The 15,391-nt window shown below is 45.5% G+C and overlaps 1 protein-coding gene across 5 annotated transcripts in view; it reads right to left on the bottom strand.

Moving 5' to 3' along the window:
• Window positions 1-15,391, bottom strand: part of LOC126190736 (UDP-glycosyltransferase UGT5-like) — a 113,970-nt gene that overhangs the window by 81,889 nt on the left and 16,690 nt on the right. For all 5 annotated transcript variants that reach the window (XM_049931230.1, XM_049931229.1, XM_049931226.1 and 2 more), the window contains one exon: window positions 295-550. In XM_049931230.1, coding sequence (XP_049787187.1) covers window positions 295-537 — 243 coding nt within the window. In that variant the 5' untranslated portion in view covers window positions 538-550. The remainder of the gene's footprint in view (window positions 1-294; window positions 551-15,391) is intronic.

Raw genomic sequence — 15,391 nt, 5'->3', positions numbered from 1 at the left:
TATTTCTTGAATTCTTTGCCGTTTCGGAGAATGTTAGTTTTTCGTGATACTTTACTCTCTCAAAGTTACCTGTCAAATCTGGAAATTAACAGATATATAACAATTCAAACGCTTCTACAATTCTTGGCGATGGAGCTAGTAGGGGTGCACGACGTCCTCCCCTCTCCCCTGGATACACTCCTCTTTCTAAGGTACGTTCTCAGATACCAACGATAGTTTTTAACATGCATTACTGGTGTAGAATACTACTGTGTCAAAACTCTTAAATCTGTTAGGTTGCAGCGAGACACTCACCCCCCCGAGGTGGTGCCATTCGTCCCTGTGCAGCGCAATGTCGTGGTAGTTGTGCAGAGGCGCCTTCCTGGGGAAGTAGCTGAGCACCGTCACGTTGTGGCCCCTGGCTGCAAGCTCCGACAGCAGCCGGTCGAACATGACGAAGTGGCTGGGCGCCGAGAACCAGATGGGCGCCAGGATGTTGGCCCCCTGCGAGCCCAGGCGGCCCAGCAGCAGGACGGCGACCAGCAAAGTATGGCGCATGCTCAGCTCCCACCTGCACTCAACACAAATGCAGATCGAAACACACAGTGAATACAATCGCAGTGACTGAGCACCAGAGTCCATGCACACTCACGGACAGAAACAACCGGAAAACAGTCTGAGGCTAACTCCAATAACAAGCAAATTCGTCATAAGACAAAACACAGAACAGCCCTCATTGGCAATTAGAACCTTCACAGAGCATGAATGATGTAAGAGAGAATGGTAGCACTGCTGATGTGCAGCCTACCCACCCATGCAGTAATGGTGCTGGCAGCAAGTGAGACATGCGCCCTGGTTTTGTTCTCTCACCAGCAGTGCCAAATGTGAACTGTGCAGTTGTGCTTCTAGCAGCACACACAGACATGACATCACATCTGTAACCCCCCGTCCTCCCACCCCCTTTGGGGAGCTGGTGCTCCAAGCATCAATGCAGAAACATGGGAGGGCAACCAACTAGAGGGAGTGGTGTGCTTGAGGAGGCCATGGGGTCGGTCCAGGTGACACAATGGTAGTGTCAGTGGCGGCAGTGCAACAGCAGATGAATGTTGACAGTGTTGGCCTCAATTGCCTCATCACGTTGTAGCACTGGACAGTCAGTGCCTCCAGCCTGGGAGCGGCATACAGTCGATGTTGTGTGAGTGTGTGAAAGACATGTGCAAGCCAGTGGCATGGAAACCATGTCATTGGTGGCGACAGATGGGTGCAGTTCATGACTATGGATGGTGGCGTCCAGGCAACCACCATCCATCACTGGCAGAGTGCCTGGCGCAGCTGGCAACCATGTTTTGACGTCGTCAGTGCTCAATAGCTCCTCAAACGAAGGTGCCCTTGTGGTATTCAGCACATGGAATGCTGCGGTGCTTGCAGATGGACTCCCTGCCACGTTCGTGGGTGCAGCGGGTCAGTACCCAACTCAGGTCGCAGCTGGTACTAATGGTAAGAGAGCAATATGTGGTACGCGTCCAGGATGAACATTCACCAGCCACACGTCACTAGCACCTTCGCTAATAACTGTGCCATCCACTGACCAAAATACATGCGCAGACAGAGGTGCCTAAGGTAAATCACAAAGGCTGCAAGCTTACCTCAGACTGACCAAACTACATTCCCAGACACAGGTGCCTGGGGTAAATCACAAAGGATGCAAGCTTACCTCAGACTGCAGAGCAGATGCAGCGAAGTCCTGTCAGCTGTGGAGGATCCCTGTCAGGCTTCTCCAGTGCAGCAGTGTAGTCGCGTAGGTGCTCAGCAATGTCGAGTCTGTCAATGAGTCTGCCAGGCACTTTATGAACTGTGTTTTAAAGATTCACATAATATGTTCTGCCTACCCATTCGATTACAGGTGAAATGGCGCAAACGTGCAGCGGCAATACCATTGTGGGTGCAGAAATCTGTAAACAGCGGCGATGTGAACTTAGGTCATTATCAGAAGTGATCATCTGGGGGAATCCTTCAATGACAAAGACCAGGGTGAGAGCCCACACTATAGCTTCTGTGGAGGTGGAGCACATGTGCAGGACATACGTGCAATTTGACACTGCATCAACCACCACAAACCACACATAAAATGGCAGAATGGGTCTGAAAAATCGATGTGAATTCAGTCCCATGGCTGACGGGGCATATGTCACAGAGTCAAAGTGTTTGGCGCCACTGCTTTCTGTATGGCATTTATGGACGATCTTTTCAAACACCAGTTCAGTGCCAGGCCAGCAGACAGAACATCGCAGGAGGAGCTTCATTCGGGTCATACCCCAGGGACCATGGTGTTAGAGAGAAAGGAAACAAACACCCAGGACCAGAGGGATGATGATCTGGGAGTTGCTCGAGTTGGTGCTAAGAAGGAGAGTGCCAACTACTGTCAGCCAACGATGGAGAATATAGGTGCAGACTGCTTGGTGGTTAGGCACTAGAGCCAAGCATTGCACATAACATTGACAACCTGTCAGAGCACGGTATCTTGCTGAGTGGACAGTGCTATGTACTGGGCTGTCACCAGAAGTCAGTCCCCCATGTGCTGCAAGTGAGCAGAGAACTGGACACACGCCACTTTCGCTTTCTTGAAGGCCAGGTCAGGTCCTATGAGTAGATGTGGCTACGTGCCGACATTAGCATGCTGTGCCACGGATATGTAATGAATTTCATAGTGGTACACACGGATAAACAAAAGGCACACTGAGTCGTTTTTCTATCCTGTCAGGAAGTTGTGAACAGGAGACAAACAGTGCTACAAATGGCTTATCGTGGAAGATGAAATAAAATGTGGTACCATAGAAGAAACCATGGCACTTCTGAAGTATGAACATAAGGACCAAAGCATCCTTTTCAAATGTTAACAGCTGTGTTGAGAGGCTGTCAACGTTTTGGAGCTGCGATATGCTGTTTAGAGCCATCAGTGTTTCTATGAGTTAAAACCACTCCATCCCCGCACTGGGAAGCGTCCACTGCCATTACAAAATTTTGCCCAGTTCAAATGTACCGAGAGTGGATAAACATTCTGTTGTTGTCTCCTGAGCAAACAAAATGAGTATCTGTTTTTCGCAACTTGTTCTGTGGATGAATTATATCCACTGAATTAGGGAAAACTTGGAATAAACTTCGCCCAGAAGCGACTATAGTTTGTTCTGCTTTCGCGGTTTAGGGAGGTTATCGGTAGCAGCTACATGGTGCCTCGTAAGTTTGATGCCGTCCTTCGAAAGAAGGTGGCCGAAATATTCCATTTCTGTCTGAAAAAACTTTGACTTCTGCTGCTTTATTTAAGGCCCATCCCTTGAAATTTAGTGAACAGAATTCGAAGATTGACAATATGTTGCTATGGTGGGGAAGTCATGGCGATCATGTCATCAATACAGTTTGCATAGTACAGAACATCCTGCATTAACGGTTCAAAAAATCTTTGCTAAATGATCAGAACACACACGATGCTGAACCGCAGGCATGGTCAGTGGTACAACGTAAGGGCATGTTGACGAGCAAACTGGGTTGATAGGTCGTATCAAGCCTAAATTGTAGGGATGATTCTGCCAATCAGTTTTTGAGAAGCACTCACCACCCAAAAGTTGCACGAATACTTCTTCAGAGTGAGGAATAGCATAGCTACAGGTTGGACGTTTACGGTAATTTAAAATCCCCGTACACTTCCAGATAACAAGCAGTGATGTAGCCCACAGGGTGGCAAACAGAATAGGCAAGGCATGACAAAATTTGGGAACGACCATCGGGTGGCTCTCGTATTTTACAGCACCCAGTACTAGGGGAAACAGTCACCCAAACTCGTGACGAATATCGTGTAGCACCTGAAATGGGATGGAGTCGGAAATGACGTACACAACATCCCGAAATTGAAAACCGAGAACTGTGAACATGTCGACACAAATACACTCCTGGAAATTGAAATAAGAACACCGTGAATTCATTGTCCCAGGAAGGGGAAACTTTATTGACACATTCCTGGGGTCAGATACATCACATGATCACCCTGACAGAACCACAGGCACATAGACACAGGCAACAGAGCATGCACAATGTCGGCACTAGTACAGTGTATATCCACCTTTCGCAGCAATGCAGGCTGCTATTCTCCCATGGAGACGATCATAGAGATGCTGGATGTAGTCCTGTGGAACGGCTTGCCATGCCATTTCCACCTGGCGCCTCAGTTGGACCAGCGTTCGTGCTGGACGTGCAGACCGCGTGAGACGACGCTTCATCCAGTCCCAAACATGTTCAATGGGGGACAGATCCGGAGATCTTGCTGGCCAGGGTAGTTGACTTAGACCTTTTAGAGCACGTTGGGTGGCACGGGATACATGCGGACGTGCATTGTCCTGTTGGAACAGCAAGTTCCCTTGCCGGTGTAGGAATGGTAGAACGATGGGTTCGATGACGGTTTGGATGTACCGTGCACTATTCAGTGTCCCCTCGACGATCACCAGTGGTGTACGGCCAGTGTAGGAGATCGCTCCCCACACCATGATGCCGGGTGTTGGCCCTGTGTGCCTCGGTCGTATGCAGTCCTGATTGTGGCGCTCACCTGCACGGCGCCAAACACGCATACGACCATCATTGGCACTAAGGCAGAAGCGACTCTCATTGCTGAAGACGACACGTCTCCATTCGTCCCTCCATTCACGCCTGTCGCGACACCACTGGAGGCGGGCTGCACGATGTTGGGGCGTGAGCGGAAGATGGCCTAACGGTGTGCGGGACCGGAGCCCAGCTTCATGGAGACGGTTGCGAATGGTCCTCGCCGATACCCCAGGAGCAACAGTGTCCCTAATTTGCTGGGAGGTGGCGGTGCGGTCCCCTACGGCACTGCGTAGGATCCTACGGTCTTGGCGTGCATCCGTGAGTCGCTGCGGTCCGGTCCCAGGTCGACGGGCACGTGCACCTTCCGCCGACCACTGGCGACAACATCGATGTACTGTGGAGACCTCACGCCCCACGTGTTGGGCAATTCGGCGGTACGTCCACCCGGCCTCCCGCATGCCCACTATACGCCCTCGCTCAAAGTCCGTCAACTGCACATACGGTTCACGTCCACGCTGTCTCGGCATGCTACCAGTGTTAAAGACTGCGATGGAGCTCCGTATGCCACGGCAAACTGGCTGACACTGACGGCGGCGGTGCACAAATGCTGCGCAGCTAGCGCCATTCGACGGCCAACACCGCGGTTCCTGGTGTGTCTGCTGTGCCGTGCGTGTGATCATTGCTTGTACAGCCCTCTCGCAGTGTCCGGAGCAAGTGTGGTGGGTCTGACACACCGGTGTCAATGTGTTCTTTTTTCCATTTCCAGGAGTGTATGTTTCCTGGCATAATACTTTCGGCGGATAAAAGTGTGACAGCTGTGTGACAGGCTGATACTGAATGTCGATTCAACTGGCCTTGGCCAATATGACGGTTGGTGGAGGAAAAAGAAGGGTGACTCAACACTGACACGTTTCAAGATCGACGAGAGACACACAGCCTGGAAAACTGAATGGCCGTTGCCGAATCTGCAGCGAAATATAAATGTTGATGGTAATATTGAACTCCTGGCTGAGCGCCAACGTGACACTATGAACCTCCAGAAACTCCACATCCACGTCTGAGGGCTGGCCGCGTGGGCGTCCATGGAAGCAGTCACCAGGTGGCCTCATTTAGAGCAAGCCGCTCACCGTGCACGCAGTTGCCGGCAGCGACTACGGACGTTTGTCGGATATAATCGGGAAACAAGGAGAAATTGTCAGGAAGAGCCACAGTCCAACGGCGAATGATGCAAACAAGAAGAAAACGACGAGGGTGCCAGGGAACAATGACATTACTGGGGCACTGAACACACCAACGCTACTTCCACTACAAACTCAAACTGTTCAGATGCAGCCTGTGGCACTTCGAACGCATGAGTCATAATCAGGACCTCCTCGACTGTGGGATCTTTAACGCAACACGTCCTTACACACCTCACTGTGCGGAGCAGAACAGACAACGATGCCGCATATCAGAGTCAGCATAGGCCTGTTGACAATGAACACAAGTAAATCCGTACCTCTGACATAAAACACAGAGGTCAGCTACCCATGCCTGATAGGAATGGCACGGTTTCTTTTGTTGCTGGTGAAAGCCCATATGGGAAGCGACAACGAAGGTTTGATAAGGGTAATGAGTACTAAGCAACTACCACAGTCGAAGAAATGACAATTCCGCAGGGTCCCTCGCTGCGAAATCCTGCTGCAAATGTCGGACATATGATTCACGCCCTTCCTTCGCCTCCTGGAACAGTGGAAAAGCTGGAGGAAGAGATGGGTGTGGCAAGGGTGACTGCGGAAGGACCGTGGCACGCTGCGAAGTCGTAACCAATTGACAAAGGGAGTGTAACTATTGCTGCTGCTGTTTTAACAACGGAATTAACGCCGGATTCATTGCACTAGCGGAATAAGTGCGGGAAACTAAACAACCACATTATCAGAAACCTTGTTACATGTAACAAAATACACTATGAATGCAACTGCAATGACAGTACGACAGTACATTCACTCACATGGACGGAAACAGTGGGAAAACATCCCGAGGCCAAAGGTGAACTCTGTGGTTGTGCTGGCCGCGGCGTACTTGGACGCGTCGCTACAGGACGGCCTATAGTCCAATATATACATGACTCCATGCTTCAGTGTACATTACATGGGCTACATAAGAAATAAGGGCAACATTTTCTGATCAAAGAAATATTTAGGTCTCCAGTGTCACAGAGGGAACAAACGAACAGAATATCTCGTCAATACCGATCGTTAACTGACAGACTTGACAAGAAATAACGATAACAGACGACGTTCCAATACGAATTCGATTAAATAAGAGAAGACGAAAGGTTAGATACCACTGTGCAGTCGACGTCGAGATCACTGGAGGTGGAGCACTACGTCTAATGTTCGAATTGGCCGATGATCGGGCAGGAAATTGGCCCTGCACTTCGCAAAAGTTTTCGCGTTGTTTCTTGTGAAAAACTTAAACCCCGATGGCCAGACGAAGATTTGAACCAAATCCCTCCTGAATGTGTGCCCAGTCCCAGAACTACCACAACAGTGGAATTCAGTTAGATTTCATGGAAAAATCACTCACCTGAAAGTTCAGGCGCTGAAGATCTCGGCGTGTTGCAACAAAAGGAAAATATCGTCAATATCAGGTTAACTAAAAATGACAAAAGCAGTCTACTCTGTACCTTACGTTTCCAAGTGACTTTTTTTTTCACACAGTAACAAAACAACAGTTCGAATTTCATATATCAGTCGAATTTAAAACTCTTTGCCATTTTACGGGACATTTGAGATGCGAAATAGGACTTGACATCTTATTCGACACAACAAGTTATCGTGTTCGTGAAGGACCAGTGTCTTTCGAAAACTGAGAATGTAAGACTGTTCTAACGGAATTACTATAGTATTCTTGCGTCACAAATTTGTATATAGACACAAGTACACGCAGAATTCTTTTCAGTGTTCCACAGCTCAATCGATACAAACGGAACCGTTAGACGATCACTTTCTTGTACGTCTGTCCCACTGTTAAGACCCATTTTCCTCATGAACGGCTACATGTCTAAAGTTGAAATTTATGCCACAAACGAGGGTCGTTCAATAAGTAATGTCCCACTTTTTTTTTTCTCAGAACATATTTATTACTAAGAGTCACAATTTGGTGACAATATATATCAACATGCCTTGTCCACGTCCTATTTTTCTACGTAGTTTCCATCACGTTCTACGGCCGTACGCCAACGTTATGGAAGAGCATGTATTGCTTTCTGGTATAAGCTCTTGTCCTGTAGGCGTAGGCATGTTTTCACTGCATAACTGACACTCTTGTCATCTTCAAAGTGTGTTCCCCGTACAGAACCTTTAAGCGGCTCAAAGAGGTGGTCGGCACGAATAGTGGCACCCGCACTGTTCAGCACGTCTGGAGCAGTGGCTGTGACAGGACGTCTCGAGCATGGCTGATCAATGAGCTCCGTTTCTCCATTTCCTGAGGCTGTAACCTTCTTGACCCATCGCCGAACTGTAGTTTCAACTGCAGCATCGCCATTCACTGCACACAGACGTTTATGGACCTTCACCACGGCTTCTTTTCGTTCACACAACAATTCAGTAACAGCACACTGCTTGTAACTTGACTCATATGTAAACGCCATTTTGACGCTGTACTACGGCTCTGCCATCTTCCAGAACGGATCGAAATTTCACCGGCGCACAGAACAAACATCAAATGTAAAGCACCAACAAGGACGTTTGCCTATGTATACTAATGGCTTTTTTAAAAAAATATGGATAGTTACTTATTGAACGACCCTCGTACTAACGTCTACGGTCTCTGGGCGACGTAAATAATTTAGCTTCTAAGTCTATGAGATACGGCCATTTTTTTTTGACACTCGCAGACTGACTAATCGCAACCTACACGGTATTTTCCGTTTAACTAGAATCATAAAATTTAGCATGAAGTAAGGTTTCAAAGTACAAGTCCAATAAAAAAATTGTTAATTTGTTATTGTATGACATAAAAAATATTATTTGCCATTACAAACTTACATTGTATTCGTATTTCGTAAAATATCTCAGGAACTAATGTAGAGATTTTGATTCTGGTTTTCATTAATAAGTAGAGTGATTCACGAGAAAAGTTTCTGTGTGTAATTTACAAATATTTCGGACTAACCGCTTGGGCTACGATGAAATGAAATCCCCTGTCGCTGCGAAAGCGATGCCTTTGCCGTCTGGCGACGATAGGCATAAGACACTATCGTTGCGGTTGCTTCACGAACTGCTCATTCCCCATACAAACCTTCCCCAACGGTCTACGCCCACGACATGTACAGCATCTGGTAATGCGTCGAAGTAATACTGGTGATATTGCAGGATTGCACTTCCATTGTTTGGGATGAAGCTCCGCCATTCCATTAAATATTCGTTGAAGAATTCCACTGAACAATTTGACCTTTGCGTAACGGCAATAGGCCTATGGCCGATTGTGCGTTCTCTTCTCTGGATACTTCTGTCAACGTTACCTGCAATCCCAACAGGGACGAGAGCAGATGGAGTCAACACATCTCAAATTGCAAAGGACGTTAATATAGCGCCAAAATTAATAAAATAAATGAAAAATTACAATCGCGAATGTGAAAAACACCAAAAAATTCAGATTTAAAATCTGAAATTAAAACATCCTTCAAAGTCTTTGAATTCCCACAACAAGTATCCTGCCAGTATCGATATCGATAACAGGCAAAAATCGTCGAGATTCTCAATTCTCCAGACGGATGAGCTATCTATATAAAGTTCGCGCTGAACCCTCAGGGTGCGATTCCTAGTCATATTCGTCGGTTTTTCTTCTTTTCTTCCAGCTTGTCAGTCTTTGACTGGTTTGATTCTGGCCTTTATCTTTCCTTATCTTCTGCTAATATTTTCTTCTCTACATTTAAACTACAACTGCACATAATACAGGGTGATTCAAAAAGAATACCACAACTTTAAAAATGTGTATTTAATGAAAGAAACATAATATAACCTTCTGTTATACATCATTACAAAGAGTATTTAAAAAGGTTTTTTTTTTCGCTCAAAAACAAGTTCAGAGATGTTCAATATGGCCCCCTCCAGACACTCGAGCAATATCAACCCGATACTCCAACTCGTTCCACACTCTCTGTAGCATATCAGGCGTAACAGTTTGGATAGCTGCATTTATTTCTCGTTTCAAATCATCAATGGTCGCTGGGAGAGGTGGCAGAAACACCATATCCTTAACATACCCCCATAAGAAAAAATCGCAGGGGGTAAGATCAGGGCTTCTTGGAGGCCAGTCATGAAGTGCTCTGTCACGGGCTGTCTGGCGGCCGATCCATCGCCTCGGGTAGTTGACGTTCAGGTTTCATAACTAACCTTTTTCGTAGGACTCTCCATACAGTTGATTGTGGAATTTGCAGCTCTCTGCTAGCTCTGCGAGTCGATTTTCCTAGGCTGCGAACAAATGCTTGCTGGATGCGTGCTACATTTTCATCACTCGTTCTCGGCCGTCCAGAACTTTTCCCTTTACACAAACACCCATTCTCTGTAAACTGTTTATACCAACGTTTAATACACCACCTATCAAGAGCTTTAACACCATACTTCGTTCGAAATGCACGCTGAACAACTGTCGTCGATTCACTTCTTCCGTACTCAATAACACAAAAAGCTTTCTGTTGAACGGTCGCCATCTTAGCATCAACTGATGCTGACGCCTAGTCAACAGCGCCTCAAGCGAACAAATGTACAACTAAATGAAACTTTATAGCTCCCTTAATTCGCCGACAGATAGTCCTTAGCTCTACCTTTTGTCGTTGCAGAGTTTTAAATTCCTAAAGTTGTGGTATTCTTTTTGAATCACCCTGTAATTTTAGTCTGCTCGTCCTAGGGCTTGGACAACGCATCTGATGTCCCACTAACCTGTCCCTTCTTCGGTTATAGGTTATACCTCGCGCAACACATGGTAAAAAAAAAAGTCACCGCCTATAATTCTTTTCCTCATCTTCATCTGCAAGGTGGCCAGAAACGGTCTGAAAAGCTTGTAAGGCTGTTGCAGGGTAGGTTGTGCTGAAAAATATATGTTAAGAAGAAAAATTCGATACGTTGTGCTATTTCCGAGTTAATTAGCATTTAAGTTAACCAATCAGACCCGCCACGTACAATTAGTGTAAGCTGTTGTAGTGTTGATGATGGTACACCAAACTGCTCAGACTTTAGCTCAGGTTGGATCCTTACTACCGCCCCATGTCTAACTTTTGTATCGCTCTCTCGTTCGGTTGTATGAAACCAAACGACGAAATTACTTAGCAACACCATCTCTGGCGGGTAGTTTGAATTTGTGTGCGCAACGGCCTGACTGGCTAACTTCAATGCTGATTAACTCATAAACGGCGCAACGTATCGGGTCTTTTCCTTAACAATTATTCCCCAGCACTGCCTATCCTGCAATATCGTTCCAAGCTTTTCATATGTTTCTGACCATCCTGTACGTTAAGATCAGGCAATTAATTACTGGAATTAATTCTAATTAATTACTGGAAGTAATTCTTTTCTGACCATGCAGTGGTTGAGGTAACTAAGACTGTGTTGCTAATACGTGCGGTCAGTCAATCACCCATATTGCTGAAGTAACAGCTGCCTCTGAGGTAATTATGAAAATAAGAGGATATTAAGAGAAGGGCAAAAAAGGAATAAAATATTTAGCTATTTCGACGCAACAAAATCTCTGTTGGGAAGGATACATGTATTATCAGTGCAGAAAACTTGCTCACATATTTTTTAATTGCATACATTAAGTTCAAAAATGGTTCAAATGGCTCTGAGCACTATGGGACTCAACTGCTGTGGTCATAAGTCCCCTAGAACTTAGAACTACTTAAACCTAACTAACCTAAGGACAGCACACAACACCTAGCCATCACGAGGCAGAGAAAATCCCTGACCCCGCATACATTAAGTAGCAGAGTCAAAACATGATTATTACATTACTCTTATTTTGTTTTCTTTCAGTCACATCTGCAGCAGGGAATATGGCTAAAATTTCTCTGAGGAATGTGGGACTTAACTTCTGAGGTCATCAGAGTCCCCTAGAACTTAGAACTACTTAAATCTAACTAACCTAAGGACATCACGCACATCCATGCCCGAGGCAGGATTCGAACCTGCGACCGTAGCGGTGCAGGGAATATTGCTATAATTAAATTACTGGGGAGCAAAGTGTATTTTCAGATGGCAGCGAACAGAAATTAGACGCTTATAACGATAAGCACCAAGAGTCCTGTAGCTGCCACTTACAAATAATTTTCCTGGCGTTATCCCGTGATCTCCATTGGTTTGGTATGGGTATGTATTCTGAGTCATCTCTGACATAAAGTATCGTCAATCATGTATCGATGAGTAATGGGATTCCCCTAACCCCTCTTATTACCCTACCTGACAAAGGTCCGTTGCCCTATGTGTAAATTGGCGAGAAATTAAAAGTAGCAAATTAAAAATGCCAGTAAATTAAAAACATAGCCGAGTTGTGGTAGTGTATTTCCTACATAAGCAAGGTTGTCGTCCTATGTATAAGTTGCCAAAGATCGAAGATGATGCATTGTCATGCTGGCTGATGTGGAATAATGGTCCTGGCTCTATGATGTCACAGTCCAAGACTTGAGATACTGGTGCAGCACTAGCATGACATCAGAATCCAAAATGGCTTGCCCGAAATACAAAATGGCGATCGAACATGGCATACTGATGTAACTCTATGACGTCAGAACCCAATCCACCGGCACTGGCTCTATGATGTCACAATCCATCTCAGATGTGTTGAGCTATTTATAACAGTGTAGCATTCAGTTATGCGGGTGCAGCTCTGAGCATATTGGCACTGACTCTATGACGTGAGAATCCAAGTTCTGGAATACTGGTACTATGCTGTAAGAGGCAAAGAATGTTTGTTCAGGTCTAGGCTTGTGTGCTGGACAAAGCTGCTATTCACTCAGTGTACAGTCACTGCATACTGTTTGTCTTAACTCTAAGTTTGGATCTCTCACTTGAGTCTTTCTTGAAAGAAACGGTGGGAGGGATAGTGCATTCTGGACACACATCTGAGCCGCCAACCCGACTTATTCCCCTAAATTAAAGTCAAACTGTATGCTGTGTCGTAGGAACACTTGCGTCTTTATTTAAACAAATACCTTCCTATGGAGAATTCCCTATTCTGAGGTCGCGAAGTTCATGATCACCGGATTTCTCGAGAAGTCCGCAAGTGCCCCCAGCCGCGGGATCCCCTCTTAAGAGCCAAGTCGACCTTGAGTTGTGCCATCACGTACCAGTCACAGCTCCGTTCAAGCAGAAACCACATGCGTACTCCCGACTTGAAACTCTAATGTGAAGTGGAGTACAGAAATTTCGATTCCCAGCGCTAGTATGCTTTTGAGAGAGCACTGCAGCTACTGCCTGCATGACACGAGTTAAAATTATAGGAAACATGAAAAATGCAGGAACCATCCTTGTGCTTTAACGCATATGAGAGGGAGTCAAAATCCACATAAATTGGAAATGGCCTATAACCCACACGTACTTTCTGTATGGAAACTGAAAAATCTAGAGATGGTCATTAATGGAAACTTGTGCAATGGCTCTTAAGTAAAAAAGAAAAGTACTAAGCTCGTATAATTCACTACAAAAATTTGTGCGTGGAATGGAAGGTGGTTATTTCATTGGCAGTAACGTAAGCAATCATCACAGAGCCATCAAACACGCGAACTTACATGTACCATGTGTGTAACAGTAACATTTCAGTATGAAACATGCTTAAATTTATTTACAAGACAAATCGTACACGGCCAAAACACAGCAAATAAATATTATGGGAAATTACGATATTTTCCACAAGAACAGTGTTCAATATCATACTAGTACACGACATTTCAAGAAGAAAAACGGAACCGTCGTCTCCATGCACCTCCAATTGACGCCTGACGACTCTAGCACCGCCAGCGAAACGCCACACGCCGCTGCCTTCGCCTGGTGAAAGGACTATGAACGCTACACCTCGAGAGTTCAAGTAGAGACCTTACAGCATATCGCCCAGTCATGTCCAGCAGGGAAGAACGCAATGCATCAGTGTACATGGGTGGCTTGAAAAGTTCTCGGAATCACCACGAGAGGTCAGCGCTAGCGCAACATGTTCTTCACGTGATATTCTTTGGACTGTTCCCGTAAACACGTGCCACGTCAGTGCCCTTGGAAGAGAGCTGTGGCGGTGACGTAGCTCTGTTATTTTTCCCCCTTAGTGATTTGCGAAGATGGAAAAATCGAGATTCGAGCAGTGATTAAGTACTTCGTAAAGAAAGGTATGAAAGCAAAGGACATTCATGCCGATTTTCAGAATACACTGGGGCACTCTGCTCCTTCAAATTCAACTGACGCAAGTGGACAAATGAATTTAAATTTGGTCGGGAGAGCTTAGATGATGATCCGCGCAGTGATCGGCCAATATGTGTGACTATTGCAGAAATCATTGAGAAAGTGCACGACTCTTCACTCGCGCCCGGACACATGTGCCATCGCCATGACAATTGCACGAACTAAGGTATGAATTTTTGTCACGCCCCACTTATTCACCTGATATGGCTCCATCAGACTTCCATCTCTTCCCAGGATTGAAAATTTTTTTGGTGGACGATGATTCACTTCAAATGAAAAACTGATAGTTGGAGTTGACCATTTTCCTGGTTTGGAAGGGAGATCAAGGAACTGGAACATCATTGGAACAAGTGCATTAATCTACAAGGAGACTACATTGGAAAATAAAAAAAAGGTTATGTGATGTAAGTACTTGTTTTCTATTCCGTTTCGAGAACTTTTCAAACCACCCACGTACATACTCTGCGGCTCACGGGACTCGACACCGACTGCCAGCCTGAGAGGGGTGTGCTGTGGACAACTCGCCTCCGACAACTCACAGTGCACTTCAGTCGCAGTGGACTGTGGTTAGGGTACAGAAGGGTGCCCCGCATCACATCGAAACAATTTTGAAACCATCGAATATAGTAACGGTTTCAAAGAATATTGTAATGCCTACACTGGATCTTGTTCTGAAATCTGCAAATATATTAGAAAACAATCGATTTTCATGTAAATCAGAGGATTTCTACATCAAAATTTATCTCATCACTATATCAAATCTACTCAGCAAATGGCACATGATAGCAATCACATGATTGAATTTCATGTCAAATGGTTCCCAGCTCACCATGTGTTCCACACTGCACACATGACATCAGACATCTCCTTTGTGCTACAGATCAAAAACCACAACTACCACAAGGGCACTTGTTAATGTTTCGAAGAAATCTAAGCCTTCTGTCCACTTCTCATGTACTTTACGAAACCGAAGAATGATTGAAATCTAACCACTCTATGGATTGAAAAACCTTGGTATTCATTCCAATGACCTCAATGTTGGCAGGGCATTAAACCCAATCTTCCTTCCTTCCTTTCCTGCATCTATCACTAACGTTTCTTAAGACTCTGTTAACGTAATGTTTATGTAGAGGCCACCTGACTCTTTAATCAGGCACTTTAAAAATTTGGTAAGTTGACTACAAGGTCATAAGCAGTTTTGTAGTCAGTGTAATCGAGTTCCATGCAGTCTATATGTAAGTTAGCCATTATAGCAAACAAACTGTTGTTAATTTAAGTTATTCCACCAGTTTAAAAAAAATCTGGAAACTACTTCCCAGCTTCCGTATGCAAAATGTGGGCTTCTTATAACACCTCATGGACATTGTTACACAGTCCACATCTCCATGCTGTGCATA

Source organism: Schistocerca cancellata, chromosome 6 (assembly GCF_023864275.1).
Source record: "Schistocerca cancellata isolate TAMUIC-IGC-003103 chromosome 6, iqSchCanc2.1, whole genome shotgun sequence".
In the NCBI taxonomy this organism is placed as follows: domain Eukaryota; kingdom Metazoa; phylum Arthropoda; class Insecta; order Orthoptera; family Acrididae; genus Schistocerca; species Schistocerca cancellata.
This window is presented reverse-complemented; position numbering and strand designations above follow the sequence as displayed.